At 41.6% G+C, this 16537-nt stretch overlaps 2 protein-coding genes across 14 annotated transcripts in view; one reads left to right on the top strand and one right to left on the bottom strand.

Moving 5' to 3' along the window:
• Positions 1–333: 333 nt before the first annotated feature.
• Positions 334–16537, bottom strand: part of LOC147153165 (myelin transcription factor 1-like) — a 28619-nt gene continuing 12415 nt past the window's right edge. For 6 of the 11 annotated variants that reach the window (XM_086025024.1, XM_086025053.1, XM_086025032.1 and 3 more), the window contains 17 exons: positions 14865–15842; positions 13894–14049; positions 13556–13646; positions 11974–12087; positions 11680–11894; positions 9568–9770; positions 9249–9464; positions 8967–9133; positions 7338–7400; positions 6875–6943; positions 5656–5718; positions 5500–5583; positions 5101–5322; positions 4927–5018; positions 4705–4808; positions 3501–3644; positions 334–2050 (listed from right to left, as the gene is read on the bottom strand). In XM_086025024.1, coding sequence (XP_085881150.1) covers positions 1907–2050; positions 3501–3644; positions 4705–4808; positions 4927–5018; positions 5101–5322; positions 5500–5583; positions 5656–5718; positions 6875–6943; positions 7338–7400; positions 8967–9133; positions 9249–9464; positions 9568–9770; positions 11680–11894; positions 11974–12087; positions 13556–13646; positions 13894–14049; positions 14865–15842 — 3125 coding nt within the window. In that variant the 3' untranslated portion in view covers positions 334–1906. The remainder of the gene's footprint in view (positions 2051–3500; positions 3645–4704; positions 4809–4926; positions 5019–5100; positions 5323–5499; positions 5584–5655; positions 5719–6874; positions 6944–7337; positions 7401–8966; positions 9134–9248; positions 9465–9567; positions 9771–11679; positions 11895–11973; positions 12088–13555; positions 13647–13893; positions 14050–14864; positions 15843–16537) is intronic. The other 5 variants (XM_086025014.1, XM_086025073.1, XM_086025044.1 and 2 more) reach the window with 5 other exon arrangements.
• LOC147153163 (histone-lysine N-methyltransferase SUV39H1-like) overlaps positions 9845–16537 on the top strand; it is a 33666-nt gene continuing 26973 nt past the window's right edge. Inside the window, exons 1-4 of one of the 3 annotated variants that reach the window (XM_086025180.1) lie at positions 10049–10165; positions 11306–11357; positions 13939–14024; positions 14098–14237. Coding sequence is in view for 1 of the 3 variants with exons in the window: in XM_086025153.1 (XP_085881279.1) it covers positions 10163–10165; positions 11306–11357 (55 nt within the window). In the remaining 2 variants the exon portion in view is untranslated. Of the gene's footprint in view, positions 10166–11305; positions 11358–13938; positions 14025–14097; positions 14238–16537 lie in introns of all 3 variants that reach the window. The other 2 variants (XM_086025153.1, XM_086025198.1) reach the window with 2 other exon arrangements.

Here is a 16537-nt window from a genome sequence, read left to right as displayed (position 1 = left end):
ATTTTATATAGTGCTCTTCTGGACACATTGGATTCAAAAGTAAAGTACATGCAACAGCAGTTTCTGCTTCACATGACTGGAAAAAAAATAATTCCAGAGTTTGTCTAGGAACGATGATCATGCTAGGAATGTGTAGTTTTCGCATGATCATTTTAATGGATCCAAACGTCTTTCATCCTGCAATTGACCTAACCCTGAAAAAACATCCATGTCGCACTTGATGGATAGGCAGGCACCCGAGACACCCACCAATTTGTTATACCAGCAATTAAAAAATGAGTTTCCATTCATATATCCCCAGCAAAAGATATTGAGTTGGAGAGACACCGTCCAAAATGTTGGTCAACGTTTATTTGAAGAACTAGCAAAGAGAATCCATCATCACAGTCATCATCACACATTGACAAAACTAAATAAATATTCACCGTCACTTTGTTTCACACGTCACTTTGTTCATCAACATATCTGTGCACTTCAATATTCTCAGTGAATTGCAAAGCACTCCCAACACATGTACTATAGTTGTCAAAATCATAAAAACAAGCACCAATAAATAAATCAATAAATAAGTCATTAGTAAATTATTTCAAAACTTTCATATACAAAATGTTCGCATTTACTGTAAAAAGATTGCAGTGTTTTAAATAAATAACTTTATAAAACAATTCATAGTTGATATCTTAAAATATTTCCTTTGTTCATCAGTGCAGGGGAAAGTGTTTCCCTTCTCATGTTTACTTGAGTTTAGTCTCCTGGTTTCAAATCTTCTCAAGTAACATGTTAAAAATAAATAGTGAATAAACAGTTAAAGACCCTGTAAAGTGAATTCAGCAATTTTTAAATACTTTATATAAGCTTGAAGTTCATTGTTGAAAACATGCAAACACTCAACTGTAATACTAAATTGTGAAGCTATAGCGCGAAACTGTTTTCCAGCCTTTCAATTTTTGGGGGTGTGGCTAAAAACGGCACCCAGTGACACACTTGGGCGTCCAGCGTTATTCAACCCTCCCCACTGTAAAAACTGCGCACCTTTGCTATCTGGCGTAAAAAAAAAAGTTAATTGCTTGGCTCCTTTCTACCACTATAGCTTGCAGTTAGCTAGCGGTAATAAACTGTTAACTTTCCGTTAAAACACGAGCTGGCTGATGGCTAGCGCCTCTCGGTGTGGTGTTAAAAAGCCCTGCAATGACCCGGTGGGATATTTTCCATCCACTATATATTATCACGCCTCAAACATAGAGGAGAGGCATGTGTAGGCATTAGAAAGATGAGGATCTATAAATATATTTGACTGACAGCTATCTTGGACGCGCCCACAACATCTGAGAGCTGAGAGAAGATCTTTTGGAATTTTGAAGCCTCATTTTGTTTACTTTGTGACGTACATATCTTTAATTCATTCAAATTCGACAGGCTTTTTAACAACACTCTGAGGTGTGTCAAATTTTATAAGACATTTTTATCTTCACTTTACAGGGACTTTAATAAATAATAGTAGACAAACATGATAATACGCGCAAACATGAATAAATATCCCATAATGAACCTAACATTTGCAAATGACACATAGTTACACAGCAATAGTACCAATGAATATAGAAAAGACTACCGTAGTCCAGCAGGTGGAACGTCACTATGATCTTACAGAATACTACTAACATTATAGAGTGGACGTAGGATATGTTCTGCTACACACCTCAGTGTCATCACCGTAGCAGTTTGACTGCAGTGTGCCATCATCCTCTCGTGTGTTCCCACTCTCATTGTCCTAAAGCAACATGCAAACAGGAAAACTATACACGAGAACAAAGAAATATACAAAGAACAGATGGCAATGTTCCAAATGAGAAGACTCCTTCACTAACACTATCTCTGGGGGATGTCCGCATGTTTCTGGGATCTCTCACACCTCTATTCCCTTGACCGCCTGGTTGATGGACTCGAGCAGAGCCCGGTTCTCAGGGTTCTGGTAGCAGTCCTTATTGGTGAACATGTGAGTGAGGGTCTCCACGTAGCTGTCAAAGTTTTGCTCCGACAACGGCTCCTGCTGAATGCAGACAGTGGAACAATTTTCAAATCCTTTAATTCTATCCATCCGCTAACTACGCTACTTGTACTCATTAGGGTGACTGGACTGGTTGCCCCAAGGAGGGGCTAGAGAAAATAGTTTGCTGGAACTTTTTTTTAATACTTGTACAAATCCCAATTCCAATGAAGCTGTGACTTTTGAGTAAAACATGAATAAAAACAGAACACAGTGATTTGCAAATTCTTTTCAACCTATATTCAACTGGATGGATATAGACAAGATATTTAATGGTCAAACTGATGAACTTTGTTTTTGGCGAATATTCTCTCAATTTAAATGTGATGCCGCCTGCAACATGTTCCAAAAAAGCTGGGAAAGGGGCATGTTTACCTCTGTGTTATATCACCTTTCCTTTTAGCGTCAATCAATAAGCGTTAGAGAACTGAGGATACTAATGGTTGGAAGCTTTTTAGGTGGCGTTATTTCCCATTTGTACTTGATGTACAAATTCAGGCCAGTCTAGTACTCGCACTTTTGGACTACGAAGCCGCGTTGTTATAACGTGCAGAATGTGGCTTGGCATTGTCTTGTCGCAATGAGCAGACATTCCTGAAAAGAGATAACAGCATCTGTTGCTCCAAAACCTTTATGTACCTTTCAGCATCAAAAGTGTCGTCACAGATGTGCGAGTTACTCATGCCCTGGCCAATAACACTCCTCCATGCCATCACAGATGCTGGCTTTTGAACTTCGCGCTGATAACATTCAGAATTGTCTCTTTCCTCTGTGGCCTGTAGTACACGACTTGCATGATTTCCGAAAACAATTTTAAATGTGGACTCGTCAGACCACAGCACACTTTTCCACTTTTTGTCAGTCCACCTAAGATGAGCTTGGGCCCAGGGAAGCTGGCAGTGTTTCTTGGTAAATGACTTTTGCTTTGCATGGTAGAGTTTTAAATTGCTTTTGCGGATGTAGCGACGAGCCGTGTTAACTGACAATGCAATTGGATGTTGGCAAATGTTATTAAGCTGCTGGACTATTTGCTCACACAGTTGTTCACAAAGGGATGAACCTCACCGCATTTCGGGGATGATCCTTTTATACCCAATTATGACACTCACTCTCACATCCTATCTTTATTGGAATTGGGATTTGTACATAATCAGAGCTATTTTTTGAAATGACTTTCCATTAGTATTACGATACTTTGCTCTGAACATTTGTTTTGCAATAGATTTAAAGTGTTGCGATTATTAGTAGTTATTTTCTTTTTGAGAGTTATTTTTTTTTTTTTTTTTTGTAACTTGACACAGTGACCTGGCATAATACCAAAGGGAAATGGTTTATACTCTCTATACCGCCGCCAAAAGCTGCTGTTTTCGGTCATTTGTGTTTCTGTTATTCAATTACGCCATCGCTGTCACTTGAAAACATTGTCTGTTCAGTTCATCTTTGTGATGCTCACCATGGTTGGCAGTCGGATGTTGGCCAGGCTATGGATCAGAGCCTGACTCAGGCCTGACAACTCCAGAAACAAGGCCTCATTTTTTTCTTCAATTTCCTTGTTCTCATCTTCCATGCTCTTCAGGTTCATCTCCATAGAGGAGATCTACAACAGACACAATTGGCAACTAAGTCAGCAGGCTGAGTGATCCTATCTTTCCCAGACATAAGGTTGAGACACAAATTATAACACAGGCACAAATTGGTTGTGTGTTGTTTATCAGTCATTTAGATTGTTGTTATCCCTTTCATTTGTCAGCGGCGCTGCTACAGCTCTGGCAACAGGGAGGAAATGGAGGCCAGCTTAAGCAGTTTGGGAAGCAAAGACCACCCTTAGACACTAGGACCTAGTGAGGCGGGTCCACCATGGCAAAGCGGTCTTGGATTTGGATCAGAATTAGAATAGCTTTATTGACATTGTACCAGAGGGTGCAAGGAAATGGAACAGACACAACCCGCCCAAGAGACGTAGTTATTGATGGCTTGTTTTCTGGTTTTCATGTTGGTTATACCTCTAACAAGTATAAATGTAGTCCTCAGATGCAAAACCCAAATTTGACACTGAGCGTGAACATGTAGCTCTATTTTTTTTTGTTTGAACAATCAATGTAGTACGAATAGGGCAACAGAACACACCACTTAGTCACATGTCCTGATATTTTTTTTCGGACAGGGCAGTACAACTAATGACATGGAACTGAAGTCTGAAGTTGAATAAGAGCAAATGACCAGAGTTGGGCATTTCACTAAAAATTGAGTGTCCGTTATTCGGTCCCCTTCAGTCGTTTGTCATTCGCCTTTTTTTCCGGCGGGGAAATAGTACCCATCTATCCGCCTCTATTTTTAAACGGCTGTCCGTCAGAGGGTCCGACTAAACTTCCACTGGACTAAATAAAGGGGTTTGTGTCTATGCTTTCCGTCTATGCTTAAGCTGTCTATTGTAATTTTTTGCCTGTCGTTCGTCAACCGTCATCAAAACGGGCGTCCGTCAGAGACGGATAAACGGACCAGTCCATCAGATAGACGGAACGCCCAGCTCTGCAAATGACTACACTTGGGACTGACCCCGTCCGATCCACTGCCAAAGGCCAACAGTACATGACATATTTTCTTTATAAATTTGATGCAAAATTCTCTCATTTACCAACACCAACAAAATCACTCACCTGAGTGTGCAGGTTCACCATCTCGGCCTCCATCTCTGAATTTGACTCGTTCAGATCATTAATCTCCTCATTGAGTTGCTTGATATCCTCATCATTATCCAGAACTTAGTCCAGGAAACAACACGGTCAGGCATCAAGTTTGTGTCAAAAACATTTACATGAACTCCTAAATTTCTTCTGGTTATTTGAAGTACAAGTAAACATGAAAGGGTTATGTCTTACCATCACTAGCTCTGAATTTGGCAGTGATATACTCGTCGCCGGGGAATTTGGCTTTCTTCTTACTGGCAAGTGCTCTGGGACAACCTGACAAACTAGGAAAAAGCATGCCATCGAATAAAGATCCTAGTACATGTTCATTGCAGAGTATATCCAGTGGTGAAAACTTTCAGATACCTGCGGTGTGTCAGAAAACTCCCGTTGGCATGACCAGAGCCATCACAGCCAGGCGTTGGACAGGTGGGGCCCTCACTCTTGAAAGTCTTCCAGGAGAAGGGAGTGCCGTTAAGAAGACCTTCCTTCTGTCGACGCGCTGCCAGCGGACAGCCGTAAGCACTGCGGTGCGTGGCGTACTTGCCGCTGATGTGCCCAAGACTGTCACAGCCAGGGACGGGACACCTTCACATAATGCCAGAGATGATTGACGTGAAGAAAAAACACACTTGTCCACAAGTCTACCGTGGTTCCCTAAACATGATCAACGATCAATAGTACATAAGACAACCTATATCGTTGCCATCACTACTCCGTGCCAATCAGGTCCAATCGCGGTTGGCTTGGCTTTCGTTCTCTCACCTCAACAACTCAGAATCGTCTTTGTCGTCCTTTGTGGGGTTTGATTTGACTCCACCTTTCTTGGCTCTGGGGCATCCAGACAGACTGGTAGAGAAGACCACAAAGTCATTAGCTGATGAAACATCCAGAAAAACACAGCTGAAGAGCATTTTATACCTTCTATGTGAGGCATAGTTTCCTGTGATATGGCCTGATCCATCACAGCCAGGAGTTGGACACCTAGGATGTTCAGAGACCGTCTGACTTATATGCTTTCATGATCTACGTATTTGCACAACCTATATTTCCTCCAAATTATCATTAAACTGAATAGACCATCAAAATTGATGGGTATAGAAAATAGGAAAATAATCTTAAAGTTAACTAAGCGCTAAGGGGCATATTCTCCAGTTTGCGCTTAAGTCAGTTTCTTTGGCGCCTTTCTTGTGCACTTTCAAAGTGTGGCGATTCTCCTCTCTGGGCTTGTGACACACCCACCACGCGTAATCCGTGAATCCCAGCGCAAAGGTGTGGCCCGTTGAATTCTAAGGATTCCTGCAAGTCCCAGATTGTGGAATTTTCCTGAGATGTGAATTCCATAGAGATCCATTTGAAAAATATGTCACACTTTAAATGTGAAAATAATTTGCGGACCGGATCCGTAACTGATCCTCGCCAGCGACGTGTGCGCGGCTCGCCTACAGGCTACTTTGAAGGAGCGTGTCCTTTCGCATTCACCCTTTAATAAATCCAACAAAAGAAATTCAGTCGGGATACCATGCTCATAACTGAACGCTAAGCAAATTGAGAGTTGATCAGTTTGTCGTACGCAATGCGGGCGTGGCACAACAAATGAACTCACGGGCGGTTATAGCGGTGAATGCATTGTTTGTGATGGGCGCTTCAAATCCAAGCCCCATCAAGCATGTGGAAATGCTCCTCACAGATGATCCTTTTTTTCACCAATTAATATGATATAATGTCGACGTTCAGCCGTCATGGTAATGTAGTAGGGACACATATACAGCCATTGGGCAGTTGGTGAGCGTATATATGGGCGGTCGACGACAAGTCATCATCAGCCGTCAGCCACTGTGAAATGACTCAAAACATGCAATGCGACGTTTCATCTTTGAGAGGCCTTAGTACGGCCTCCGGAGCGCGCAAGAGCAAAGATGCCTAAGTCAAAGGGGGAATGCGCACACTGACATATTTGTCAGGGAAACACCAGTGTGCGTACATTTTCTGAAGGTACCTAAGTGACAAGACTAAAGTCGATAGTAGAATCTGCGCAGTCAAAAAAGTGCGCAGCAGCGCGCCTTTTTTGACTGACGCACACGGGAGAATATGCCCCTAGGAGAACATGAAGTTGAGAGGCAAAAGACAGCACACATACTTAAGTTCAGCTGTGTGGGCAGCCATGAGTGTCCGTAGTGATTTATCTGCAAGAGGACAGCCTGACAGACTGGAAGATTAGAGAGAATCTATCAGAAAACAGGCCAAGAGTAGGCTTTTTGGAATGGAAGATTGAATGAAGCAGAGCCCGAATTAAACAGCCAGCCAGACAAGGCAGAGAGAAACACAGGTGTCTCTTTTCTATCTCATCCCTTTTAGAGGAGCACTTATACGTACGTATATTGTCTTCACAATCACCTATTCAATGATGATGATAAATCTCATCGGTTTTAGCAAGAGTGGGGTCTCAATTATATGTAGCATGACACCAGGATCTCTGAGAATACTTTCAATTTAGTGTCACATGCAGATTGTGTTTGAAAGTGCAGTGCAGCACTGTAGTGGCTTTACATTTTGAACAAAACGCTTGAACTTACTCTCAGGCCAGTGTCGGTCCGGCTTACCTTCGATGTGATGCGTAGTTGCCAGTGATGTGTCCACTGCCATCGCAGCCTGGAGTGGGGCAACTACAGTGTCAAGGAGGGAGGGAGCTTGTCAGTGTCAGACCAACAGCTAAAACGGTCTCTAATCAATCCTCAATTAACAAGTGTTAAGTTCTGAAAGTATGAAAATGAGTTACAATCCACAATATGGACATTATTGTATACTTCGTATGACACATACTGTACATATGTGAGTGTGATGAGCCCATGTCATAAAGAATGTGTTGCATTAGGGCGACACGGCGAAGAAGAATTAAATAAATACTGTGAGGGGGAAATCCCTGAATGTTGTAAGAATAAATAAATAAAACACAATGATAAGAGACTAAAATCGAAATTTGAATTTCAATTTCAACTTTTTTTCCCCTCATAAAATGTAATGTTTTTTTCATGAACTTAACTACAATTTTGCTGCTTAATTCCTATTCCACAAACACAATATCAACCACAATGCCGTGTTTAGACTAGTGGAGGCGCATAGAAACATATTGTCAAGAATTTTTTAACCTTGACCTCGCCTTTAAAGTGGAAATCAACTCAAACACATTTTTTTCCAAGAATATGTTCCGAGCAGGCCCACTAGTTGAAACACGGCATTCGGATTAATATTGCATTTGTGGAGTATGAGTTAACGAGAAGTCAATTCAAACATATTTTTTTCAAGAATATGTTCTATGCAAGCTCGCTAGTTGAAACAAGGAATTCTGATAAGTATTGCGTTTGTGGAATGAGAGTTAATCCACTCGTTTTTAGCCATCACTGGGGGCGGCCATTTTGTCATTTCTGTCGACTGAGAATGACATCACAACTACCCAGGGCTCAGGTAACGACCAATCACGGCTCAGCTTTAGAAAACAGGCGAGCTGTGATTGGTCGTTACCTGAGCCCTGCATGGTCGTGATGTCATATTTAGTGGACAGAAATGACAAAATGGCCGCCCCATGAGATGGCTAAAAAGGGGTGGACTTTGCTGCTTAACTCATATTCCACAAAGGCAATATTAATCAGAATGCCGGGTTTCAAATAGTGGGAACATATTCTTGAAAAAAAATATGTTTGGGTTGATTTCCACTTCAAGCAGCAAAATCCACCCCTTTTTAGCCATCTCAGGGGGCGGCCATTTTGTCACTTCTGTCGCCTGAAAATGACATCACAACTACTCGGGGCTCAGGTGACGACCAATCACAGCTCGCCTGTTTTCTAAAGCTGTGTGTTTGTCTATTTGACGTTCATGCTGATTAAAAAAAAAATGAAATCAGAAGTTACTCACCAGGTACTTGGTACTTGAGCAGATTTATCACTGAATACGCAAGTCATTACTTCCAGTGCTACATTTTACTTTTACTTGAGTCAAAATACTAAATTAGCAGTACTCTTTGGTAGGCTCTTTTGGCTATGCTACCCACCTTGCCAGCACTACCTCATTCAATGACTTGAATGACAACATCATTTGGCAAATTTGAGTGATAAATGGAGAGAAGCGCCAGTGATATCAAAACAGTGTAAAGAAATTGCTTAGACAATGAGAAAAAAAGTGGAGCAATTATATTTCAGAGAGACAAGTGCATGTAAGCGGACAGATGTACTTACACAAGGATATCCTTTTTGCTGTCTTTAGGCTGAAACTTGACCTTGAAACTGCTGGTAGTAACTTCCCCAGGGTACTTCCTCTCCTCTAGGTTCTCCAGGTTCTCCAGGTTCTCCTGGTCCTCGTCCTCAACATCAGAAGACGTGTATGAGGTAGCTGTATAATCCACCTGATGGCAAGTAGGCAACAAAAAATTATCCAGTGCACAGCTTACGTACATTATTTCTTTTACAGCCCACAAGTGGCTCGTTGAGTCTGTGACTTTGAGTGGCTGCGCATTGTACCTCATCATGGCCTTCCTCCTTTAAGCCACTTGATTTCGTAAAGTCGAGTGGCCCCTCCCACTCGGGCTGAGTGTGGCCCTGAGATAAAACACCTATTGTGTGTTGAGAAGATGATGACGAGGACGACGATGGCTCCGGAGACTGCATGCTCTCTCGCTTGTTTTTTTTTATGCTGAGGTCCAAGGTGCCGTTCTCATCCACTTCAATATCAGGCTCCTACAAAGTTCAAATAACACAAGAGAAAGCCGCTAAAGAACCGCGGTTGCCCGTAAGACTGCAGTCTTGCAAGCAGGCTGTAATGCAATGGAATCCAGCGTACCTCGGTGCAGGGCTCCCTGGGATTGGCGCTAAGGCTCTCTGGTCGTTCCCAACAGCGAGTGGACAGGTTGAGGATGGCCGTTGCTGCCATATGGGCCGCCTCGGCGTCTTGACTGCAGTCATACTCATTGGAGGACAATGTACTGTTCGAAATGCCTCCTGACCCTGTCCCGCTGGGGGAAGAGGCCTTAGGGAAAGATTTAGCTGTGTGGGGTAGAGGTAGAGCAGAGGTTAGCTTCAACATATTCAATTTTTGGGGGAATACCTATCATTAAATCATGTACATAAATATAAGGCTGAACTTAAGACATATCGGACTGTGACAGATACATCACAGCACATCAGTGATCCGCAGACAGAGACTGGGACATCAGAGCAATTGGATTAGGTGCTTTGTAAAAGCTTTGAATGATGTCATTGCCACATGGTCTCGCTTTGCAGCTTTACATCTTTTCATCTTGGTGTTAGATCTTAGCTCTTATGAAGTGTATTTTATGAAATGTGAGCCCCGATAATCAAGCTTTTATTTTTGGCACACAGCAAACTTGATTCTCAACGTTCCTGCAGTAACTTCAGCCAAGATCACAAAAGCGGTCATGGTAAGTGAAACTTAAGCATTAAATAGTAAAATTTGATGAGTAGTCATTTAGAGGAAAAATTGGATTTCCTTAATGGAATTGTTCATGTGGTGAGTGAACTGCAGAATATGTGAGAGATGCCGATTAAAGGGAAGTGAAAATAGTTTTTGTTCACTGCCAGACATTTTCAGACCCTCTTTTAACCTAACGTTTGAATTAAAAATATATATATATAAAAATAAGTTCCTGGGGTTGAATTAATATGTCCTTGGCAGTGAATGAGTTCAAAAAAGAGATTGTAGGAACAACCAGTAATTATTACCGGTACATTGGGTGTCGGTAATATACTATTTCAGTTTGCCAGCTGCCTTCAAACACAACAAAGAAGAAGAATGTGAGCTTTCTATGCAGTTGTGACTGAAGCAGAGGTTGCTCTTACTCACTCAACAAGTGAAGATAAGGTGCTAAAAAAAGTGGCATTTATGTACATGTGTGGCCTCATAAATGTTCACTCAAGGGCATGTTGTTGCTCACACTAAGAAATGGGATTTTCTAGTCACATTTACACTACAAGTTCAAATGTTTCTCTCCTGCGTAGCCTAGATCGACTATGAGCCATGGTTGTGTAAGCAAAAATAATCAATCAGTGGCACCCAGATACTTTTTTGTTGCCATCACTGTAATAAATGTATGCTCAGAGGAAATATAACAATCAAAGTGGAAGTTAACCCAAATATATATATAATTTTTTTTAAGAATATGCTCTATGTAGGCCCACAAGTTGAAACACAGCATTCTGATTAATGTTGCGTTTGAGGAGGAATATAAGTTAAGCAACAAAATGCACCCGTTTTTAGCCATCTCTGTGGGCGGCCATTTTGTCACTTCTGTCGACTGAAAATGACATCACACACCCTCAGGGCTCAGACAATGACCAATCATAGCTCAGTTTCAGAAAACAGGTGAAAACATTATCTGCTTATAATGCCATGTTTTAAAATAAGAAAATGGTAATGGGTTTTAATTGTTCATATTAGTTCAGACTGTTGATACATAAACTATATTTGTAATTGCCATGAAAGAATGCAGCACTGTAAAATGCTTAGAATGCTTTTTACTTGACATTTCTTTTGCTGTAATTATTTTTCCATTTTGAACCAGGATCGTCATCAGGCTTCCGCGAGTTTGCTGATGAGCTCATCATTTGAATCAGGTGTGTTTGAGTAGGAAAACCTCTAAAACACACAGGCTAAGTGGCGCTCGAGGACCGGAGTTTGACACCTGTGATGTAATTTGAGCAAATTTGTTACTTTAGAAGTGTGTATCAAACTGGCAGCCCTTTGTATTTGTCAGTATCCAAGAAGTAGCTCTCAGTTTCAAAAAGGTTTGTGACCCCTGACTATGATCTTCCAATCTTTCAAGAATGAACATGTTAAATGTGCTACACTGGAACCATCCAAATTTGCCTATTGCAGACATTCACACTCATTTTCGCACTTCCTCGATTATGATGTGTGCTGTGATGTGTCACTTACATTTGAAGGCTTTGGGTGATGTTTCAGTAGTGGTTGTCTTTGGAACAAGCATACGCTTTCCAAACACCTGGACATCAAAGCTTGCATAGTCAAAAGACACCTTTGAATATTTCTCCAACTCTTTGGCCAAGTTTGCTCGCGGTGTGGTGGTGACCGCGTTGGGCCCATAATTACCATACTGAGGGATCTCCAGCTGTTTCACAAAACACATGGGCCTAGAAAGGAAAAGGAGTGACTAATCATCGCATCTTATCACATATTATTGGCTAATACCTGAATAAAAAGATGTCTGACCTGAGCACCCTGTCAGAGTTGGACGTGGGTTCGCTGACTGCAGTCTGTAGATGGACCTGCTTGTCCTGGTTCTTGTTCATCTTAGCTGCTGCAGCAATAGGGCAGCCTGACAGACTGACGGGATTGACACATGCAAATGTTTAGATATTTGAATACAATTGTCAGAAAAAAAATTATATATATATATATATATATATATATATATATATATATATATATATATATATATATATATATATATATATATATATATATATATATATATATATATACACACACACACATTAGAGTTAATGGCAGAGCACCATGGTTCAACAGAGAGAGCTCAACACACGTCTGCTTGCTATTACCATAACTTCAAATGACCACCATTAAAGTGGAAGTCAACCCAAACATATTTTAGTCAAGAATATGTTCTATGCAAGCCTACTAAATTGAAACAAGGCATTCTGATAAATATTGTGTTTGTGGAATAAGAGTTAATGCAGCTGGTTTTAGCCATCTCTGGGGGGCGGCCATTTTGTCACTTCTGTCGACTGAAAATGACATCACAACCTCTCAGCGCTCACCTGTTTTCTGAAGCTGAGCTACGATTGGTCATTATGTGAGAATCTGTGATGTCATTTTCAGTCGACAGTAGTGACAAAATGGCTGAAAATGGCCGCCCCCTGAGATGGCTAAAAACGTATGGATTTTGTTGCTTAACTCATATTCCACAAACGCAATATTAATCAGAATTCCCTGTTTCAACTAGTGGGCCTGTAGAGAACATATTCTTGAAAAAATAATAAGTTTAAGTTGACTTCCACTTTAAAACCTAGATTGTCAATGACAAAAGCATTCTGCAAAGCTGTCAACAACTTCTTAAACTTGCTGTGTGTTGTTGCAAATCGTTACTGTGAATAAGTTTTTTTCCTTTTAAGCTTTTAAGTCGTGTGCTTGCTTGTGTCTGCTAACACATATTTATTGACGTCCCCTTTAACAAAAATTTCTATGGTACTCAATTCAGTAGTTTATGCTTAAAAGCGCAAACAACTCAAACACAACTACACAAAATGGAAATTATTTTTTCTTGATGGTTTGGCATGCATCAACATTACTTAAAGACAGTGCGAGTATGCATAGTATGTGTTAGTAATATAAGGTCAGATTGAAGCACCAATATGTCAATAAAATACTCGTCATTCCTGAATAGAATAATAATAAAAAGAAGGATCTGAGGTGTGTCAAAAACATTCCTGGACTGGTGTCCCAAAAGATATCCAAACTACAAATTTTCCCCTTTCAAATAATGCACCTGGAGTCAAACACCCTTTACCAGTGTTCGACCTTTAAGTAGGGCGGTTGCTCTCGCCTCTTCTCGCTCACTGAGCAAAGCAAGCAACGCAGGATCTCTTTGTAGATGAGCGTCTGGGCCACATTGAAAGGGAAAATTTGTAGTTTGGCCTCCAAATTTAACTTTGTTGAAACTCGTTCGAGAACTTTTCTGACACACCTTGTATCCTCTGAAAGACACAAAGCACCTCCTAGCTTGCGTGCTCAACCACAATTGTCCAGTGAGTGCACACATGCGATTATTAACCTGCGATGTGTGTTGCGGTTGCTGTTGACATGGCCTTGACCTGTGCAGCCAGGAGTGGGACACTTCAAGACGTTCTCATACATGGCCAGGACTACCGACACAGCAGATACAAAAGGTTTAGTCTTTTTAGGTTGAAAAGCTTAGCAATAGAGTAGTAGCACACAAAACAGACTGTGGAATATTTAGCAAAGTTAGTAGTATTAGTTTCACGAGCAGTACTTTTAGCTTCAGCTTTAATAGAGGAAACATGTATACAAAGACAACTGAAATAATACTTGAAAGACATCAGCAAGCTTTGACTACTCTAAACAACAGTTTGCTAACAGTCAGTGTTGTACCAGCTGAGTCAGATGTCTGTATGGTCTTGTTCTTACTCTCTGGAGGAATTCTATCCTTGTGAGGACATCCGGATAGACTCCGATGGTGAGGGTACAGTCCAGTCACGTGACCTGTCCCATCACACCCAGGGGTAGGACACTTCACTTCCTTTTTCTCTGAATAGATGAAGGAGGGTTTCATTAGCAATGACTTTTTATCTACAGTATATCCCATCCAGCCAGCCAGCCATTTAGCTAGCTAGCTAGCTAGCTAGCGAGCAGAGCTGGACAGACGCTCATTTTGTGGACGGTCAGACGGAGGACGAGAACTCTTTTTAAAAAGGATGGCCTAAGCAAGGACAGCGGTAGGTTTTTGTCCGTCCCTCTAATCGTCCCTAACCGGGTCAAGTCCCTGCTGACGTGTTGTGTTGGGTTCTTTTAAAAAGCAAGACTGCCTTGCTAAGCCTGCACAACATTTGGAGTGCTCTTTCATGTGCGTTCTCCCCCTGCAGTATTGGTCTCACAGGCATAGTCTGCTCTCTAGTGGACACCCATTTCACTGATGAGGGGGAAAAAAAAACACTGAAAGGTATGACCCGGAATGGAAGACATTTGTTCTCCTCCTAAAATATCATTGCCTTATTTTACAATAATTATTTTTATTGCGAAATAATGCAATAAAAAGTGAAAACGTGCGAGAAAACGTACACAGCCACATCCCCACATTATAAGGGTGTGCACAGTATTTCAGCTGGGTTTTTTCAGTTAAAACATTAGATGAGTTGTCGAGGTTATGCGTCACATTAATAGTAGACAAAGTTTTGAAAGGATTTCAATGATATCACAAAAACAGGCAGTGATGTGTTGACTTTTTTATATCCCCGTGTATAATCAATGCTAGTAGCGCAATCGGGATGATATCAGAATGTCATCAACATACATAAAATATTGATGTTCTGCATGAAGTAAACAGAGAGTAGAATAGAGGCTACCTTTGCTGTAGTGGGCGTTGCGTCGAATCACTGCCTCTGTGCTTTTACCCGGGCTGTTGTACGACTGGTAGTCTTGGGAGCTCTGGGCCTCCTGACCCTCCTTCCCCTCCCCAGCTTTCAAGGCGATGGCCTGCTCCAGCAGCCCCAGGTTCCCCCGAGTCATATCCCAGTTCTCAGAATCGTCTGTGATTCCCGAGCCCTCTGAGATACAATCCCGCTCATCGCCATCGTCGTCGTCGTCTTCGTCGTCGTCCTCCTCTTCAGAGCGTACTTCTATCACCACCGTGGTCGGAGAGGCTTTGCTTGAGCATTGGTCCTCAACCCCGTCGTCCTCTTCCTCTTCCTCCTCCACCTCTAGCTCTTCTACTTTGCCTGCTTCATCCTGACGCTCGGCAGCTTGCCTCTCCTGCTGCGCTTCGTATGCCTCTTCCTCAGTCGTGGGTGTGCAGACTTTTTCTTCCTCGAGAGACTCCTGAGATCCTTGACTGCGTGGGCTCATTGAGTAAGGGGTATCAACCTCTTGGACCCTCTCTTCTTCCTCCTCGTTCTTTCTCTGGTCCTGTGTTGACTCACTGACCTGATGATTGATGTAATGTCCAGTGGAGTACTGATGATCAGAGTTTTCCTGGCTTATCGTTGGTCTTTCCACTTCCCTGTCCCCTACAAAACCATTTGGTTTTTCAATCTGCTCTTCTGCTTCCTCCTCCTCTTCTTTTGTATCTTCAACCTCAGTTCTCTCAAAGTCTCTTTGAGGGTGTTCTGCTGTCTCTTGCTTGTCCTCATTTTCCGGCGGCGTGTCCGTTTTCTCACGGTCGTCATCTGACAGTTCTTCACTTGCTAATTTGTCATCCCTACCAGTTTCCTCAGCCACTACTTCGTTCTCAACCTCCAGTGTGATGTTCTCCTCATCCTTAGTTGTAGCACAAACAACTGTCTCTGCGACCGCTGTGTCTTCTTTGATCGATGGGCAGCTATTTTCTGTGAATCAGAAATGTATGTTTGTTTGTCAAAAAGCAGTGGTACTGTCCCCTCCAAAAGTATTGGAACGGCAAGGTCAATTCCTTTGTGTTTGTTGTATACTGAATACATGTGCGTTTCGGATCAAAAGATGAATGAGACAAAAGTTCAGAAGTCCAGCTTTTATTTCATGGTATTTATATCTAGATGTGTTAACTCAGGACAGACCACCTTTTCAGTGAGCCAAAGTATTGGAACAGACATTATTAAATGAACTTAAAGTGAATACGATTAAATATTTGGTGGCATAAGCCTTACTTGCAATAACTGCATTAAACCAGCGACTCATTGACTTCACCAAACTGTTGCATTCTTCATTCGAAATGCTTTTCCAGGCCTTTACTGCAGCCTCTTTCAGTTCCCTTCAGTCTCTTCTACAGGAGGTGAAATGGGATAAGGCCCGTTGATTGGCCTGAGCAGTCCAGGACCTTCCACTTTTCCCCCCTGATTAAGTCCTTTGTTGTGTTGGAAGTGTCTTTTGGGTCAAATATTAAAGAGACAGAGTGTAGAATCTTTTGATTTTTCAATGTTCATTTAAAAGCCCACTATTAATTTCAATAACATGCAAAAAATAGGTTCTATCACACCAACTTACATTTTTATCTAATCATAGGTCTAATAAGTATACAATACAATACAATACAATTTTATTTATA

Source organism: Filicampus tigris, chromosome 1 (assembly GCF_054856515.1).
Source record: "Filicampus tigris isolate MCC_2025a chromosome 1, RoL_Ftig_1.0, whole genome shotgun sequence".
Classification (NCBI taxonomy): Eukaryota; Metazoa; Chordata; class Actinopteri; order Syngnathiformes; family Syngnathidae; genus Filicampus; species Filicampus tigris.
This window is presented reverse-complemented; position numbering and strand designations above follow the sequence as displayed.